The sequence below is a fragment of the Neocloeon triangulifer genome, unplaced genomic scaffold, assembly GCF_031216515.1.
Source record: "Neocloeon triangulifer isolate White Clay Creek 2 clone unplaced genomic scaffold, ASM3121651v1 ptg000014l, whole genome shotgun sequence".
In the NCBI taxonomy this organism is placed as follows: Eukaryota; Metazoa; Arthropoda; class Insecta; order Ephemeroptera; family Baetidae; genus Neocloeon; species Neocloeon triangulifer.
The window spans coordinates 24,375,488-24,395,716 of NW_026775556.1; the positions used below are offsets into that span (position 1 = coordinate 24,375,488).

General features: G+C 33.1%; 3 protein-coding genes and 2 long non-coding RNA genes across 5 annotated transcripts in view; 4 read left to right on the plus strand and 1 right to left on the minus strand.

Moving 5' to 3' along the window:
* Positions 1 to 20,229, minus strand: part of LOC132201217 (uncharacterized) — a 74,208-nt gene that overhangs the window by 47,073 nt on the left and 6,906 nt on the right. The window contains exon 2 of the mRNA XM_059627205.1: positions 6,940 to 6,977. The gene's annotated coding sequence lies outside the window, so the exon portion shown is untranslated. The remainder of the gene's footprint in view (positions 1 to 6,939; positions 6,978 to 20,229) is intronic.
* LOC132201791 (uncharacterized) lies at positions 1,742 to 2,271 on the plus strand. The gene is made up of 3 exons (XR_009442309.1): positions 1,742 to 1,783; positions 2,106 to 2,139; positions 2,204 to 2,271. It is a non-coding gene; the product is annotated as an uncharacterized LOC132201791 (long non-coding RNA).
* On the plus strand, positions 3,160 to 3,815 carry LOC132201915 (E-selectin-like). Its single transcript, XM_059628474.1, has 4 exons — positions 3,160 to 3,248; positions 3,308 to 3,561; positions 3,613 to 3,678; positions 3,765 to 3,815. The coding sequence occupies exons 1-4, from the start codon at positions 3,188 to 3,190 to the stop codon at positions 3,813 to 3,815; spliced, it is 432 nt and encodes a 143-aa protein (XP_059484457.1). The 5' UTR covers positions 3,160 to 3,187.
* LOC132201218 (uncharacterized) lies at positions 4,294 to 4,564 on the plus strand. Its single transcript, XR_009442248.1, has 3 exons — positions 4,294 to 4,353; positions 4,414 to 4,447; positions 4,501 to 4,564. It is a non-coding gene; the product is annotated as an uncharacterized LOC132201218 (long non-coding RNA).
* Positions 17,848 to 20,229, plus strand: part of LOC132201215 (uncharacterized) — a 41,861-nt gene continuing 39,479 nt past the window's right edge. The window contains exon 1 of the mRNA XM_059627202.1: positions 17,848 to 18,247. The gene's annotated coding sequence lies outside the window, so the exon portion shown is untranslated. The remainder of the gene's footprint in view (positions 18,248 to 20,229) is intronic.

Here is a 20,229-nt window from a genome sequence, read left to right on the forward strand (position 1 = left end):
TTAATATATGAAAATTGGTTGATGAAATTTCTCCACCAATGGAAAAGTGATATCAAAACATCCTGTACCATTTCCGTTCACGCTACAAGCAACCAAAAACTGGACGATTTCGTCACGATAAAGCTTCGGCCAAAAACTATTCAAAACATCATAAATGTTGTAGTTTCCACTGTGGCGTATCTATGGTGCTGCAAAAAGATAAAGTTTTCAAAATTTGTGATTTTCTACAAAGTAAGGGTGAGTGAAAAACGAAACTATTATTTTTTTTTATTATTTATTTTTTCTTAACATTAAAACCCAAAGAAACCACTCAAAACGGGAGCAAAGCAACATCTCGCAGTTTGCTGCGAGTAGAATTTACTATACTAGCTGCTGATGAGGCTTCAATAGCTGAAACAGCTGTCCAGTAGAAAACATATACGGACAGATTGATATGGTTGTGAAAAATGTTAATTTATAGTATTTTTCACCTTAATTAACATTTTTATCAAATTAGGAAATTTCTTAACTTTTATGCACTGGTTTTGTCTAAAATATCTCGCTTCTTGGAACGTAATTCCACGTAAAGGCGATTATTCTAGTTACTATCTTTTAATTTTTATAAATTATAATGCAAAACAATCAACAGAGAATGCTCATATACATATATCACCATCTTTTTCTACTTAATTCTTGAAGATAATATAATTATGCTTTGCCACAGACAGATATGCATTGGGTCTATCTCCTCTCGGCAGCTTCTTTGTGCTTGTTTTTGGTACTTGTAAAATGAACTACATTATTTCCCGCATTAATTTCTTCATTTCATTATAATAGTTAGACGAAATTGCCGCTGCAAGTCCATCCATAGTGAAAATAAAAATAATCAAAGGTAAAACGATTAAAATGACATGTTTCGTCAACTAATATGTGTAAATTGAAATAGTCAAAAAGAATCATAGGCGTATTTCAATTGAAAAGTGCTGTTCAAGTAGTAATCATCAATGCAAGGGAAAAACAGCTCCAAATTCAACTCTTACTACCAGATCTTCTTTTGCCACCAAAGAGGTATATTAATATTAGAAACTGGAAAAACGTGAAAATTACTTAAATGACACCTGCAGATGCAGACAACAACAGTTTGGGAAACTTCAACAGAGCTATTACTTCAATCAACAGAAAAAACATTGCAAGAAACAAGTAATTTTGAAATCCTTAGAAAGTTTTGAATATGCAGTAATGTAGTATACAAAAATTTTATAAAATATTTTAGATTGCAATATTTTTTTGATATTTCATACATTTATTGTTTAAATTATTTTACAAATGATTAAAAATTGTCTGAGATAATTGTCAATGGCCAATTGAAAAAAAATGGTACAACAGAACTAAATTTCTGGCTTTTAAGATAAAATCTCAAAATCTAATATTTACTCCCAAAGGTTCTGAACCGCCAAGTGAAGCTCCTATTCAACCACCAATAGATACGCCGCTGGTTGAAGTAATCTCCACGACAACCCCAGAACTATCAAGTAGTGAAACATCATCTATGGCGCAAACATCAACGTCCTTTGCACCTTCTATCTCCACGACTACCTCCTCTACATTGCCTAGTACTGTGGCATCACCAAGCAGCACCTCAACGTCAAATTCTACCACAATTTCAACAGCTACAAGTAGTTCAAAAACCACCAGTACAACTACAACCCAAACGACAACAAGAACAACCCCAACAACAACAACTACGTCAACTACAACTACGACCACGTTGCCACCGTGTCTACCCTTTAAATGCAATATTGATGTAAGAACAAACCTGATTAATCAATTAGGTACTAAAATCTTGCCTAATAGTAGTGGAATTTCAAATCTAAATTTAATATGAGTTTAAGTTTGTTAAAATTAAATAATTTATCACCAGCAATTTTAAAGATTTTTACAAATTTCTGTCACGAAATAAAATTAAAAAACAAAATCATTCATATAGCTGTTTACAAATTACGTACAAATATGAAATACTTAAAACCTCCACATATATCATTGAAACGGGATAAATCAATCCTATAAATAAAAAAATTGACGATGGAAAAAAATATAAACATAATTTAATAATTAGTTCCCAACAGGCGAGCAAACTGGACGCTACTGGAAAAGTTAATCGTATGAAATACAATAATGAAAAGAGCAAACATATTCAGGTCACGTTCATTCTAATTAAACACAGCTAAAGCGGTTACAAATGGCGTTTTGAAACCTGTTTGCGACAGGCTATATTTGTTTAGTTTAGATACAGTGAGTCAATTACCCAAGATATTCCACGTATTATTTTATTATAATTTAAAATTAAAATATTTCAACAGAAAAATTGGACTGATGCTGCCAGTTACTGTTGCTCATTGGGGATGCAAGTAATCACGATCGAGTCATGGCAGCGAATCACTTGCATTTCAGATTTTATGAACAGTATCTGAATATAATTGATGAATTTTTAACACGATTTTCCCATAAAAAAAAATAAGGTCCCGACAGTTCTGGAATACCTGGAGAGTACCTGACTTCACTGAGCGACTACGGGAAGCAGAATAAATTTTTATGGTGCACTGGAAATTTAACCTCCCTGGGAAATCTGACCTGGAAATCTGGGGAGCCGAGCGGAATAGGATTAGCTGGGGAGACGCAGGACTGCACCTCGATTCAGGTCTCCACAGGGCCTATTAACAACAACGTGCTGAGCGACGTCAGTTGCGCTTCGAGTTTTAAATACGTTTGCGAGGTACAACAAAAACAAAATTATTACAGACAATATTTAAATGAATTGTAAAATGCGAAAAATAGACGCCCATGACAACAACTACAAAGCCGCCCTGCTTGCCGTACACATGCGAGAAAAACGTAAGGAATTGGAAGTCTCAAATTACAAATTTAAAACTCTATTTTTTTATTTATATAAAGCCATCATTTTTGGATGCCAAGGATTATATTAACCGTAAAACCTTACTTAATATTCCCAGCACACGAATGTAATTGTTAATTTAAGCTGCGGCGTTGATCGACGGTCAGTTAAGACTTGCATGTGGACGAATGTATTACTTCAGCAACGCAGCAGTACGTTTTAATATTTTTTTTTCTAACAATTTTGTGTTTTAAACGCGCAAAACTTTACTAGAAAACGTGGCCAGACGCAGCCTCCGAGTGCTGCAAACGGAACATGCAACTTTTGAGCATTGAGAATGCTCAGGAGACGTTGTGCTTGAGCTCAATGATCGCCAGTGAGAAAGAATCATTTAATAAAAAAAATCTGGAGTTAAACTTTAACTCTAATTGTAAGGGCCAAACTACGGAGGTTTTGGGCCAAGCTTTTGGACTGCTGGCAGTGATCAATACCACGAAAACTGGTTCATTTGGTGCACGGCAACCACAACAAAAAATATATCGTCAGATTTCAAATGGGGATCAGGGGAGCCGAACAACGTCAACAGTGAAAACTGCGTAGAAATGGGTGTGACATCAGGCACGCCACCCAACAATGTTTACTACAACGACGTAAATTGCTTGACTTATTCAACTAAATACATTTGCGAAGTATTCAAATTTATTGATTGAGTGAATGAAGGAAAATATTTAAAATTTTAGACTTATGAGCCAGGATGTTCTATGCCCAGTTGCCCCAATTTCACCTGCCAAACGGATGCAGCCAAAGTTAACTTGTCAAAAAATTGGAAAAGTTTGCTTTTGAAAACTCTGAAAAAAAGGTGGATTTTAGTGTAATTTTGTTAATGTTCCAGCAAGTTCTGATGGAACATTCAGACAAGCGTGTGGCAAACAATATTTCATAAGCAAAGTTGGAAAAAGCAAAGTGGACGCGGAGACCGAGTGCTGCAAATATGGATTAAAGCTGCTCAGTATTGATAATTATGATGAATTAGGATGCATTGCGGAAATGAACAAGGGTATTATTTTAACAATTACTTTAGAACTGTAAATGCTCACATTCATTTCTTGATTTGAAAAAAAAGCGGAGTTTAAAGAAACCAACACTTATTACTGGACTTCCGGAACTAACGACGGTTTTGGTTGCGAGTTGACCTACGGATTTTGCAGCACAAACACGCTTCTGTACCAAAACTTCTCCAACTGGAGCCCAAATGAGCCGTCAAATCCATTAACTGAACGATGTGTCACAATGAAATTAGACGTGGCTCCACAAAATATTGGTTTTAACGACCTCACATGCAGTAACACCCAAAATTTCATATGCAAAGTAAACAATTGACCTTCAACGGTATAAAAATTCAATTTTCTAATTTTTTCCTCAAGGGAGTAGTTCCTGTTTGCACCCCAACTTGTCCTAGTAAATCAAATTGCAAAAATGATGTATACAATTTTAATATCAATTTGAAGGAAGATTCATTTCTTTTAATTTTTTTATTGCAGACAACATTATTCAACTTGAAAGGAGAAATTCTCGGTAAGAAATTGGAAAAAGTTTCATAAAAAAAAAATTTAGAAATATTTTCGCAGAAACTCTAAATTACGGACGGTATGCAACTGGCTGCGGCAGATCTTTCATGTTTTCTACGAACACAGTTAATTTTTAAAATTGTAATTTCCAATCGAGTTTCAATTAATTTTGTAAAATAGTTAAGTTGGGACACGGCAAACACAATGTGTTGCAGATTAGGGATGCAGTTGGTTTCGATTGAGGACGATGCAAAGATGAAATGCATATACGAGCTCAACAACAATGACAGTTAGTTGAATGCTCATTTTTTTGTAATTTAATATTTCAGACGACTGATTTTATTTTGTGAAAAAAGCACTGCTGAAATACACTTCTGAGTTTTGGACGAGCGGCACTCAACAGGATTGCAACTTCCGCTACAAGTTTTGCTCGTCAGGCGCGTCCATCCTCAGGAATGACACAAAATGGTTACAGAAATTGAATCATCCTTGTCAAAAAATCCAAACAGATTGATTTATTAGGTTGGCCGGAGAACCTAATAATATTGACGAAACCCAGTGGTGTGTTGCGTCCCGCTTTGCCCCTGCAGCAACCTTGGCAAAAGATCAAAATTATCTTTTTGACGCAGCTTGTGGTACCAGCTATAAATATATTTGCGAGGTATATAAATAAAAGAAAAAAATCATTGTGGATTTTATTCAAAATATTTTGGCAGATGCCGGCAAAACCGTGCAATACGGTCAGTTGTTACGACTACAACAGCACCACCGATGTATTTTAAATTATTTGAATAATTATTATTTATTATAAAATCATGAATATTTATCCGCAGCCAGCAAAAGTGAGCCAGTTTAATGCTATGAGCGGTTTGTATATTAAAAAACCACAAAATAAAAAAATTAAAATGTTTCGAATCAGGACCAGACGGACAGTTTCAAACATTTTGTGGTCGAAAATATTTCCTACATAAAGATTCCGTATGCTAAAACCTGCAATTTATATCTGATGAAATTCAAATTTGTCAAATATTTTCTTAAGAAAAGTTACAAAGATGCATACAATGAGTGCAGCAAGTTTGGAATGGAACTTGTGTCTATAGAGACAAATGCAGAGGCAGTTTGCATCAAAAATGGCTTTCTGAGTAAATCATAATTTACATTTCAATAGACCCATTAGTCAAATTTTGAGAAAGAAAACGTTTACATTAGTGAACAAATACATTATTTATTGAACGTTTCAAAGATTTTTTTATTTCCTGCGTTTCTGTGTCTTGAAATAAACTAATAATTTTTCCCCATATATTTAAGGTGCGAATTGGGGCCCATTCCCAGTGAATTTTTGGAGTTCGGGCACTTCAAATGGAGTTGGATGCGTGCGATCATTTGGTTGGTGTCCCAGTGGAACATTGATTCCTGCCGACGCCCCATGGTTACCGAATGAACCCAACGGTCCTTATGTCGAAACCTGCATGGACGTCAAAGTTGATCAGACCACATTTGGATACAATGATAACAGCTGCTCGACTCTATTGAGGTTTCTTTGCGAGGTAATTTTTTTATTGCTTTAGGAAGATCTTTATTCGAAATAATATTTTTCTAGCAACGCTCTTGATGAGCAAGACGTTTACAGTGAGCAACCATAAAGAATTTATTGTAAATTCTGAAAATAGTTATTTTTTATTGTGTTTATGATGTTAAAATACCACAAAAACCTACGCACAAACGCCACAAACTATCTCACTGCTATCAGGAACTTTTTTCACTTGCAATGTTCTCAATCGAAAAATAGATGGTTTAATTTTATGAAAAATAAATCTAAATTTAGCACAAGTGCATTTTATTTTTTGTTGTTTAGTTTCAGTTCATTTACTGTCAAATTTAATTTTTTGATCATGTAATTGAATAATTTGATGCAATGATAAAAAAAAGATTAAGAGGTAAATCCATTTTAATATCCGTCTGTAAATTATGCAACCGGCAATGCGCTCAGGAGTTGAGGTTGCATAATGTAAACACCAGTGGATCTCAAACAATCAGAACTATTATAAAATTATGAAGATTATTATGCAATATAGAAATATGGTAATTCACCAGCTTCAGACAACCTTTTTTTATCTGTTATAAATTAAAATTTTTGTGTTCAGAGAAATTTTATGTCATTCTGGATGAATTATTTTCATTATTTTATCCCCTTATATTATTATAAGTTATTTCACAACATTTTCACGTTGCATTCCTGCGCATTCCTCTAACTATTTTTCTTTAGTTTATCCGCGGAATCCAGTGGCAGGTAGAATAAAATCAAAATAAATTACTTTCATTTTTACTCATTTTCAAATGATTGTTCTTGCTGGGTGTTCTTGGTCCCAACGGTTTCTATTCTCAAAGAATAATCAGAAATCTCAAATTGGAGAAGGGAGTAAAATAATCTTCTATTTATAATTATAGATTAAAATACCCAGACCCAACACCGTTAAAATTTAAATATGATTTACTTACCGAAGATCACACTCTCCAAACGACGATGAAGGCCGATCCTAAAACAAGGACATTTAAAATTTTATAATTCTGTAAACTTTGAGTGGTAACATAATCAGTAGGACTTTAAATTTTCTTGAACTTTAAATAGATTTCTTAAAATTTAATAATTATTCACATACATCGTAGAACCTTTTACATTATTTATATTTGTTTTCAGTGATTATGATTGATGAATTGTTAGAAAGAATAATAGCAAGTGCATCGGTCTTGATTTACTATCAGATACGCATCCGTAAAAATAATAGATAAAAATGTAAACATTTTTGCAAAAAAAAATTATGTATACTATTTAAAAAAAAAATGTAGGCTTTTTATAACATCTGAAATCATTTTGAGCTTTGAAAAAATGTCTGGGCAGATTATAAAAAATACATGAATATTGAGACATTGGCAAAATAAGCTGTGAGAGCACTTTGTGACAATATTGAGAACATAATTATTGAAGTAAGTTTAACATATAAGCGGAGAGAGCATGAAAATGAAAGTCTATTTCTTTTTGTTAAAAGCCATTCAAGCAAGTAATTGTGGTGTAAATGTCTTGTTTCAATTTTGCGCAGTGAATTTTCCATATTTTACAATGCATAAGTACCTGAAGAAGCACCACCTTGGCGAACCCTGAAGGCCCTGAAAAACAGCCAGCGACCGAAAACAACACAAACAACATGGAATACTACAATGTAAACACTGCAAGAGAGGTCACACATGGGGGAGAAGCGCCGCGACCAGCTGACACCCTAAGCCCCTCCTCCGACGCGGGAAATAATAGCTTGGTCAACAGGTGAGAAGTGGAAATATTTTAATGATATTCAAATATTTTAATATTATTTATTTATTTTAGCAAAATTAAGTCTGGTTTTAAGGTCAAAATCGAAATTGTTGTTGAAGGTTTTGTGTCCATTTTTTTGTCTTTGTTGAAAACATTGTGTTTTAATGGAAAAACAAGCGGCCCTTCCAGATTCAGACTCAGACATGGTCTACGGCCCTATTTTGTGAGCAAGAAAAAAAACAGATTCATCATGATTGATAAACAACTTTGGTTAATTTTTGTTTTAAAAAAAGGTGGTTCTTACATTCTTGTTTTTTTTTTGCTTTTTTTTCTTCCTCATGAAATGGGATTGCAGACTGATAGAAATGTTTTGTTTCTTAAACAAACAATTTTTTCAACGAGGACAAAGCCTGTTTGTTTCCTTCACTTCCATGACGTACCATCTTTGGCGTCTCCTTCTCCTCAGGTGCCAATGTCTGCATTGGAAATTAATTTTTATTTGAAAAAATAAAAAAATAAATTCTCTGGTGAAAAAGTCCCTGTTATTCTTCGTATACACTTAATTGACTTTGTTAAAGATACGTATTTCTTTAACACCATTTCTTTTTCTTGGATTGCCGAGGAATAAAATAACTTTATCATGAAAAATTTAATTTTAATGCAGTTCTTTAAAGAATCTAATTTCACCATTTTCGGCTTGATCCCATCTTTTAGCAAACAAACAAGTTGATTCCGAAAAATCTGCCATCTGCCCACAAGTTTTCTGATTATAAAAGCCGCCGCCGCACGATGGTCACCTGTGCAAATACGACGAATCACCTTTTCTGAGTGAAGGAGCCGCCGACGCTGACCAGCAAAAGGACGAGTCTTCAATTTGCTCTCGGCACACGCAGGTGAAAGTGTCATTTTAAAGATTTATCACGTGCCAGACTTCATAAAGATGCCATCAAATGACGAGAGTACTCTTGGCGTTCGTATAATAATTATATTGTGCGGTCTGGCATTTTGAGTCATACAATATACTGAAGAGCAAGTAAGGCACTTTCAGATTTATTTCTAATTTTAATTTAATATGAAAATGACTTTAATTGTCAGAGGAAACATAAATTATATCTTGGACAGAATTTATGATTGAACACTTATTTTAATGAAGCTAATCCCCAAAGATGAAAACTATATTAGAGAAACTTGGCTTGAAATAATAAATATTAGCTCTAGAAGTAAAAAAATATTAAATTAAATAAGATTTTCATTTTTAATGCGGAACACAAAATCATACTATAAAAGTGAAGAAAACGGGATTCGTCCTCGTTGGATAAATTATTATTTGTATTGACCAATAAGAATAAATATTATTAATAATTTACTCAAAAAAACTTCACTTCATTGATCATCTCCTTCAAGGCCAATCTCTTCACACAATTTTTCGTCAAACACATCATAAAAACTGCGAATTACAAAAAAATGTTTGAAATAAATGGATTGATATTTATTTTGCTTTGAAACTTCATTAATTTGAATTATCTGAATTTACTATCAAATTCCTAATGGGAAACATAATTTTTTCTTGTATTTTTTTTTTTATATCTTAATTTTATTTTTAAATCCATTTTAAGATTCCTTAGTGAAGAGTGATCAAATTTAATAATTGTCTAAGTAAGATGCATTGTGTTATTCCAAAAATTTATGATTTTGAATCAATTTTGTGACACTTTATTTAATTTTTCTTGCTCAGCTTCAATTCCACAGAGTAATACAGACATATCCGGAAGATGACAAGTCGATAATTCGCGAGAAAAATGTGTTCGCCAAGTATAGTGGTAGACGCACTATACGCAGGCGGTCAATCGACTCACTTGAACGATGCATAAAAAGTGGAAACACGTTTCAAGTGCAATTTCCACGGAATATTAAAACGATCCCGACGTAAATAGAGGTTGAAAATCATATACGCAAGCGCAAAATAATGAGAGGATCAAGAATAGTGCGACAGCTTTCAAGAGCAATCTTTAGAGTTTGATAACCTCGTTCATGCAAGCATAATATTGCTACATTATCCTCCCAGCTGGACAGTGAGAATTATTCATTCTTTGCGCTAAAGAAGAAGTGGGGAAAGGTTCAAAAAATGCATGTTTGTAGATATAAAAATTTATTTTTTTGCGCATCAATTGAAAGGGAGATTCAGATTTTAATACGTATTGCGAAGAGAAGAAGTGACTAATCAAAAAACGGTTTCGTTCTTGACATTCAAATAAATTCTTATATCATTATTATTTCCCTGCCCATCTGTCGTCCGTCCCGCTACTTTATTTGGCATGACGCTCATTTGATTACTTTTTCTCTTCTTCCGGATTTTTGCGGCCAAATTAATAACCACTTGATGCACCAGAGTGACCGTGAGAGACGGATTATGTTTTTTTTTTTATCCCCGCTCTTCTATTAACGCGAGCAAAACTGTACATTCCGTTCAATTTGGATAGTAATTTTACAATTTAATTAAAGATTCCATTTGGCAGAAAATTAATTACAGTCAATTATTGCTTTAATTAATTAAAGCTAAACGGGACCTCCTTTTATATATAGTTATAATAAAATTTGAAATTATTTCCTAAATAGTTGGTGTTATTTGACAATCGGGTGGCAAAAAACTATTGAAGTGGATCTTCTTTTTTTGTGGTATGAAAATAAACGTCAATTACTAAGCCGCCAAGTCGGAGCTAATTAAGGTGAAGAGAAAATACACGCCGCGTTCTTGAGATTCTAAGTGCCCATTTTGCACTTACAATCGGCAAAAAATTGCCTGTTTTTTTAGTCTCTTCGTTCACATTATGGTCATTTAAATTTCACGTTCAAAGGAAAGGACGCGTGTTGTAGTATTTTAATTGCTGTGCATGAAATTTAAAATTAAGGGCATAGAAAGAGAGAATTTTTGTGGAATTTCAAATAAAAGTCGTAAAAGTCAAAATTAAAACACTCCACAAATCTTGTTGGATCATTTCTCTGATTTAGTCTCAAATGAATGTTTATTTGGTTCCAGTGATTTACTGTTGAAGATTATAAAAGAAAAAAATGATATCATTTGTATGCATAAATAAGTTTTGCGTGTGTTTACTACATAAAATAAAAGGAAAGTGTTATAAATAGAGGTATTGAAAATTGCTGAATATGGATTCATTTTAACTTTCTGCAATTTTCAAATGAATTTAAAATTTAAATATTTATTTGAGATAATTAATTTTTGATACTCCTTTTCATCCTTAACCTGAAACTGACCAATACAATTTTTATAGTTAGGAAATTACGATTAATCAAATCAATCAGAGAAACGTGAAAATATCATACATTTCTATAAATAAAATTTAAATTTATTTTGAACTGAATAAAAATGAATTTTTTATATGATTTATCATTTTATCTGATCTCTCCTCTACGGTATTTTGGCCTCTGTGCTAATTTTACAAACCAACCATGCTCGGTGGGTGAGACACTTAATACTCGGCAAAAACACAGACGAAATCAGTGCGTAATGCGGTGTACATACACGGACGTAAAAGTGATACACGCTCGAGTACGTACACCTGCTCTTGCGTAACTTAACGAACTGACCCCTCCGAGTGGCTTCCTCGGTAAATTCGTTCACTCGTATCGCCCCAATTTTTTTTATTTTTGATTGGGTCTGTAATTTAATTTACCAACTTTTGGTGTACCGTTAAAAAAATCTAGCCAATTTATCAAAATTTAAGAAGAAAAAAAATCGCCACACACATGCCAAATCCGTGTTTGCGCTTCAATTGCTTTCAGCATATTTGCAAGTCAGCGCCGAGAGTTTAGATACCACTTGATGTTGGGATCAATTAGCAATTTATTCTCTAGAAAAGCGTCAAACGACAGAAAAACTGCGGGCATGAGTGATTGACTGCTGCCGTCACACTGCATATCCTTCAATAATAAATCTCTATGGCAAGTGCTTATTTCTCTCTCTGCTAGCGCCAATTATATTATCTTATCACTCGGCACTAAGAGCGTTCCGCTCGCAGCAGGTACCAATTAAAAAGTGATGAGAGCCGACCGAGGTTGAAGTTTAAAGCATCACCTATCATCATCCAGGAGCTGCACCTGTTTTGTTTTTTACGAGCTTGTCGAACGACAGTGAAAATTCGATCCGTTGATTTTACCAAATAAACAAACAAACAGAAACTTGTGTTTTTATTAAGAAACTGGATGTTCGGATTGAATTACGATGTAATAAATTTTGTTTTTTTCGGTCAACTCCTATAATTAATTTAGTATGTATTTCATTATTCTCCTATAAAATAAACATACCCAATTAAAAAATATAAATAGGAGAGTTTTTTTGTTCGAATATTTTTTTTATTACATACTTAGTGAACAATAAAAATGCTTCGAATGCTTTTAGCAAACACTTTGACCGCCAAGACAAAAGATCGTTTAGCCGCAGAATTGCAGTGGTCATTGTGAAATCGGAATTTCACATAACAATCGGCGCCTCACTTTTAATTAATGGAACCTTTTTTCAAGATTTGATGGCCTAATCCCGGCTGCCACACTTGGTGCCCGAGGCGGCAATTTCACACTTTTATGGTGCGTGCAATTTCAATTCAGCTCATGAAATACCTTTCATGTCGGCGAGATTATTCATGTTGGCAATTTGACATGGAGAGGCAAGTTCGCCGCACTGGTCTCTTTGATATCGAGTTATTTCTTTTTAAAGGCGCTCACTTTGTGCTAGTTAAGAGTTGCAAGCGATTTTTTTTCAACGGAATCTTTCTTGATTTCCATTAGTCAAATATCGTTTTAGGTTTTTGCATGGTAATTAGGGCACAGTTATTATCGTGGACTAGATATATGTTGTCAAGTAAAATGCACAAATTTTTAGAAAAAAAGTAATAAATTTGTATAATTTCAAGACTAAAATAGTTTTTAATAACTCATGTAGGTTAATTATCAAATATCATCAGGCAATCATAAGCCATTCAGATATCTTCAAAAATACAAATTTATGCGCAACAATTTGCACTAAATATCATTAAATAATTAATTTTTGTATTTTATAATTTTTTCCTCAAGTTTTGCATGTTTGTGATTTTATGACTTATTCATAATAGATACTAATTAAAATTAATTAATTCATATCTCAGTTTAGAATTATATCACCCTAATGAAAAGTATTATACCAAAAGTATATTATTTTATAAAATTTTATAAAAATTCGTGGCTAAACTAGATTTTTTTTTTGGATTATTTATATTTTGAATTAATTTTTGTTTACATTTTGTCTGCATTAAATGTGATGCTAGCTTTAGGTATTACCAAAAAAATTATCTCCTCAATAGTCATTTGCAATTTTTATTTAGATACTTCATTAAATTTCATTTTAATTTAATGCAAAATGAGTTCAATATCAGTTTCCTTTGATTATTAAATTAATTATTCAATTTTTCACACTTTTTAACATCATGTTTGTCCAACACAACCTTTATCAATTAAAATTTCTAAAAATTTAGCACAAAATTATTTAATTATTGTCAGTATCTCGTAATTAGACCTATAATTGAAGCTAATTAAACGGAACTAGACTAGCAAATATCAAATTAAGAACCATCTTAATTATGTTAAATGTAAGCAAACTGGTACCAAGAATTTCTGAAACAGGTCGCAATTAATTTTTCCACAAAATATAAGCACCTGAGCAGTTTAATTCGCTTCCCAATTAACACAAAACTGGTGGAGAGGTTTAGGCAAATATTTTGAGCCATAAATTAAGCAAACAAGCTCAACGAGTGTTTTTTTTTTACTAAAGAGATAGACGGACTTTCCTAATTTCCGCAATGTTAATGCAGCGTGTCGTCCGCTCGGAAAAATTTGTAGTTGTCATCGGAACTCTGCAGCGCTATGGGCATTTAACAATGATATGCATAAAAGCAGCATTTCTCTGGCGCGAGCTGTGTTGCAGATGACGAGATGAGAGAGAAGAGGCGTATCGCACACATCACGCCGTCTGTTACGCGTTCAATGACCGCTGGCCATTCCTCCGCAGCGGCAGCTTCTCTCTCGATATTTAATATGTAATTCCGAAGCATCGCCCGCCCGTGGAAATCATCCTGAAAACGCGTAATGCCGTGTCTTCAACACCGGAGAGCAAATCTCGCCACGGAATCTGCATATAATTCGACATAAATTGAATGATCACAATTCGAGATTGTGGATACTCGGTTTGGGTAGCTAAATTCGATTTAATGAGAATAAGTTTGAAGTTTTTATTTTACCTGGTGGAATAAAATTGACTGTGAATTTAACACGTTAAAAAAGAGTTTTAGTCCAGATGATTTTCATTTAAATTAAAATTTTACTTTATTTATCTTCATTTCAAAATTTTTTTTAAACATTGTTGTTTATTTTTCTAAATTATGTACACCTTTTCTGTATTTGTATGCATATACAATTTTTCTCCGTCACTCTAAATTAGTTTCAAATTAATCATTATAGAATTTAGATCAAGTTAAAAAGTTTCAATTTTTCCACCTCCGTGGTTTCTGCTTTTAATAGAACCGCAATTTACGTATTGGTTTCCCTCTATTTATTTTAATCATTCATCGGTTATATATAAATTTAATAAGGCACCTAACTCTCCATCCAAAGTCACAAGAGAGAGTACTCGGAAATCCATGGCATATTTACCTACTAACAATATTATATACACATAAAATACATTAGTAAGACACCGATTTGTATCTCTGTGAATGGAGCAAGTGAAAAGAAACGTGACTGCAAGTGCAACACAACACCAATAAGTGGTAACATTGCATGCTTCATCACCCATTCAAAGTGACCCCCATTCAAAGCATCTCTCCCATCGCATGCGCTGCCTCGAAAGACACACGCGCTCTACTGTTTTGAATTTTATGATACTCTGAATACATGTAAAGTATTGTATACACGTTTTATTTCGCGGAGAGAGAAAAATAAAACTGACACGCACAGGTGCATGTTGAAACAAACTCGCGACTGCGAAGGGAAAATCATTAAATGATACACTTTTCGACACGTTATAACTTTTGATGACTTATCACTCGCGGGAAGAAATATAAAAATGTTTGCGCATTTAATTTATACTGAGCATTGTCCCCAGCTGCCAAAATCGAAAAATTATCCAGATTATTATTCTCTGGAGAGGATAATATCCGGATAAAAGTCAGTTTTGGCAACTGGGGGTTTTGCCAAGAGGGTCATTTCTCTGTTAAAAAGCGGACAGAAAAAAAATGGTTTGAGGGAAGTGAACTCAGCGAGTGAGAATGGACTCGCGAGAAATGTTGATGCGTTGATGAGAATGTTTAATTTGATGCAAATGAAATTTAAAAAAAAAAATATTGAAATATAATTGCTGTATAATTATAAATTCCTGTTAGTATTATATTTTTGACAAATTGTTACATTACGCATTGTTTGTTGAAAACTATTCATTTCAAAAGAAAAGATTGTTGAACAAAAAAGCACCATCACCAGCAAGAATTTCTTTAAAACTTCCAAGATCAAAAATGTCCCATCCGCCGCAGTGAGATAATGAAAAGAATAAATTTTTAATTAAAATAAATTTTTTATTCCTTTGTCAAATTGTTAATTAATATTTTATTTGTATTTTAAACTGGTAATAAGTGCTTTCCTTGCTCTGACATCCAGTAAAATTACAAATTTTACATTATATAAATTGCACGGTGATATATAATTTTAAGAATTTGTTTGTTGAGCTCAAACTAAAGGCTAATATATAAAAAAATTTAATTTTCATAATCTGAATTAAACTCTGAAATTCATATTATCGGTGAAATAGTTAGAGTTTGACAAAAAATATTTGCATGGATGTCTGGTGTCCAGCAAAAAGAAAGCACACTGGCTTTTTTATATAGTCAATGCGGTCAATGCAAACTGTTAAAACTGGTTTTTTGTAACCAGACACACAAAAATTTACATCATTTTTATGTTCATAATAGCGCGTGATATTCTCCAATTACACCTGAGCTGAATGCTACTTTTTTCCCTCAATTTCGAGACTAATGAGTATGTAATTTCTTTTCAGCTCTCTTCAAATGAATCAATTTGGTCGGTATAGTAACTCGTTATTTTTCTTTGTCCACTTGTGCAATCGTTTACGTGCAATGATGGTCAAGATGCAAGGCTTGTCTGTTTAAGATGACAATAACGGTCCTTTGTCACGACAACCGGATATGGTAGGATGCTGCAGAAGTGATTTATTTGATTAATATGAGACGACAGAGTTATAACAGCCTAGGCTGTTATGAAATAATACAATGAACGATTTTTGGTTTATTGCTTTTAGGGATTTTTGTTTGCAGAATATTGAAAATATTTTTTTCTTTTCAATATTTACGTTTCACCTAAATTATTTTATTTCATTAACTCACATCCTGCAAAAATATATAAAACAACCTCTAAATTTATCTGTTTGAGAAGAAATTGACACTCAAAGAGATGATCACGGAAATGAAGAACTCGGACTTTTTCCTCTTTGTAAAAATTGTTTTTGAATAAACGTTCACCATTTCTCTAAATTTATGCTGCAGCAACTGCTTTAATTAAATAATTAAAACCATCTGGCCACAAATTTTGATACATTAATATGGACAAGTAATTTTTATCCATTTTAATATTTATGTGTTAATATTCGTTTTACAAAAATATTCTACTGCAAGTAATTTGATTTTACATATTTTATATTGTATAACATTTACCTCTTCTATGGTATTCTGAAAGGTTTTAAACCTAATGTGTGCATTTAAATTCTGCAACAATTCTTTTCTGAAATAAGAAATAATTATTCAATTTAAGGAGTTACGTAACTGTAATGCAAAACTGTAAGAGTGAGCAGAGCAAAACTAAACCACACGTGGCTTATAATCTCTTCCATCTTCAGGGGTCCCACAGGTACTTACTATTTCACCCAAGCAATTTTTTGCACCAAATAAACAAGTTCGTCCGCCGACCAATGGAGACGAGACGGACAGAAAAGACGCTTGTTAGTGGATCCCCCTAAAAGCCACTCGGAATAAATTATTGAACAGTTAGCCATTTGGTGCGCAGAACTTGAGCACTGATGAAGAGCCGAAAACCTGTTGCGGGAGCCAAACGTGTCTCGTTTTTCATCACGCGGCTCCGAATCTATGTACCCTCGAGGGCCTCGAGGTGCAAGTAAATAAAATCGCCAATTGCACAAAATAAAATCGTTTGCACTAAAATTATCCGCGACCTACCACAAAGTAATTATGATGCGCATCTTAAATTTTGAGTTGAAAAAGAGAAAAGTTTCAACACTCGGGCATGATTTGGTAAGATTCAATGGCAAAATTTTACACATTTATGTAAAAAAAAATTGAAACGGGGCTTGACCTCCTTGCTGAAAAAAAAATTTAAAAAAAGGACTACTGACCCTAAAAGGCGACTTGCTGGTACTTTGCTTTAGAACAAGGCTTCGCCCCTCAAGCACAAATTTACAAGTGGATCAATTATATAAATAAATTCAAATCGTCATTTAAATTTCTAATTAATCCATTGTAGAAATGTTTAAAATATAAATTTAAACACAAAAATTTCCAATTTTATTTTAAATTCAATTCGGTGACACCTTAGTTTTCATTGTTCGCATTGTTCATAAATATGTATTTAACAAACATAAAAACGGAATACTTGTTAAAAAAATTCCTATAACTGAATTTTTGCCTCATATTTTTCATTTCAATATTTTTGTTACAAAAATTCAACAGTCAGATTCAGTCTTCATAAATGGATTTTGGAAATTGAATCCCAGCTAAATTAAAAAAAAAAAACAGTCCAATTAAAAACTTCATTATTTTTTCATTCTTGTTTCATCAAAATTTACAACTCAGCTCTAGTTTTCCTTAAAAAACATTCTATTTTGATCGAAGCACAATATAATTAGCGCGGTCGATATTTCATCGGAGTTGATGACCCGCGGCGTGTCTGCGGAGAGTGGTGGTCGGTGCTCGCGTGCCCCTCAATTGCAAAGCTCTCGTTGCACCGATCTCGACGCACTTTGCTCGCGCCGACCGTCCGCGCTGCACTTCAATAATTGCAGACGTTCAAGTCTCCGAAATGCACGAATTATTACAAGATCCCGGCTCCGTTGCGTGAGCAGCTCATTACGGGCGCCACCTGCTGTCCGGTAAAAATCAGCCAAGGACGAGTGATTTCGCTACCGACAAGTGGATGGGCGCGCGAGCGAGCGGCGTGATTTCTGCCGTAGTTCGGCCTCTTCTCTCGCGGCCACAACATCTCTCCACGTGCACTCAGCGGACTCCTCTGATCGACCGAGTGCTGTGCCGCCGGCAAAGTACTTAGAGTTTCAAAAAGTTTGCTGCCCCGAAAAATTATAAGGAACACTTTACACAAGACTGTTTTTTGTGCTCGTCATGCTCCAAAATCCTGCGGTCGCCCACTATTTTTGAGGTAAGCCAAAAACTTTTAATTATTATGTTATTTGAGAGGAAATTAAGTTACGATTTTTCATGAAATTCCTGTAATAAATTTGAAACGCTGAGGGGAAATTTGGGAAAAATTGTCTCTAAAGATCTGAAAATAATAAATGACTATAAATTTTAAAATTTTTATAATTGGATTGTTAAAAAATTGGATAAATTCTAGTGCTGAACCTTTAAATCTTAAATTTATAACCTAGTTTTGAAAGTAGACACAATTCCTAAAATCTTTTTATATTTTATTTTGTTATTTTAAATATCACTTTTTAATTATTGATCCATTTTCTGCTTAAAACAAATTAAAATAGAATTTAAAAGGACTGATCTGGAATAATAAAAGCTGAATTGCGAGGCGAAAATCAAAGACGAAAATAAAGCCTGTTTACTAAACATAATTTGAGCTGCAGTTTTTTGCCAGGAGTAAGAGCAAAAAAAGACCAAAGAAAGTGGCATTCGGAAGTATCAGGCAGTCATCTAAATGCAAGCTTTCAGCATCCAGAAAAAGAAAAAAAAAATGTCCAAAGAACTTTATTACTGTTAATTTTTCTTTTTGTTTTGTATTTTGTTATTGTAAAAATTTGTATGTAAAATTATCATCTTTTCTCTCAATTATATTAACTTGTATAATTTTGAATGTATAAATGATGTATCCCGTTATGGGCAGCAATTGCCTTTGTGATAGATCAATAAACACAATTTGCAACTAAAACACTGGGACTCATGACAGTTACACCATCAAATCTATTTTTCATATTTGCCAATATTCAATTCTAATAAATTTACAACCTGGTCAAAAGTTCAATAAAGTGGAAATCTATGGTTAATTTGATTTATTAATTGAAAAGAACAGTTAAAATCATATTATTTTGTCTGCTTGCTTTAGAACTTATATTTTAATCTATAGAAAATAAAATATGCTGTTCGTTTCATTTTTATTTTGAAAAATGAAAGGATTTTTTTTTTAAATTTGTATCTCTTCATTCTACACAAAAAACAAACTGAAATTCAATAAGTAATATGTAAAATTTTATGGGGTATATTAAATAATTTTTAATTAAATTGTAAATGTCAGAATTTAATAACACTTTCATTAATAATATTTCCAGTTTTTGGTTGTAAAATCAAGCCCCATATTCCATTAAAAAGTTGCCAGAACTATTTGTATTTAAAAAATTATATGCTCAATAAATCGAAATCATATGACAGGGATTCCTCAAACATTCATTCATTGAATGAAACTTGAGTATTCGATCTTTAACCTCTTCAACTGGGCCGTAATTGTACACAATGAAACCTGAATAAGCTGTTTGTTAACAAGCAACAAATTTATGCTTCTGCGTCATTTGCCGCAGTGAGAAAATGCAAATTAATTTTTCCCGACCGCAAAAGTTTGTGTGTACGTTTGCCACTTGGTTGGCACCAGTAATAATTTTTTCTTCACAACGAGATAGGCGTTGATTATTATTTCTTTCTTCTACGTGCCGACCGCGTGTGCTTTACAAAGGTATGCCATATAATCCCAATCACACTTCTTGTTGCAAGGTTTCTCCTGGTTTCTCTCCAGTTATTATTCCACAGCAAAACGTGATATTGGAAAAGACACGCATTTTAACTGCGAGAAAGAAAGCTATATGGTTTTCGAGATGTTTTCACAAATTGTTGTTTTGTGCGTAAAAAACATAGAAACAATGAAACAAAAATTATATAGATCAACCAGATATATACTTATTTCAGAGTTTTTTTATCAATTGCACAAAAACACAACCTTTATTCGCATAGTAGTTTTTTCTGGGCTTCTTCTTTTAGCTTCATGAATTAATTGAGATTCGAAATAATTTAAATTTTATTAACTTTCATAAATTTACGTCAAAATTGATTTACACAAATCATTTAAATTGTGTAAAATTTTTTATTTATTGTGCTAAATTTGTCTTTTTGCTGTTTTTGTTTTTA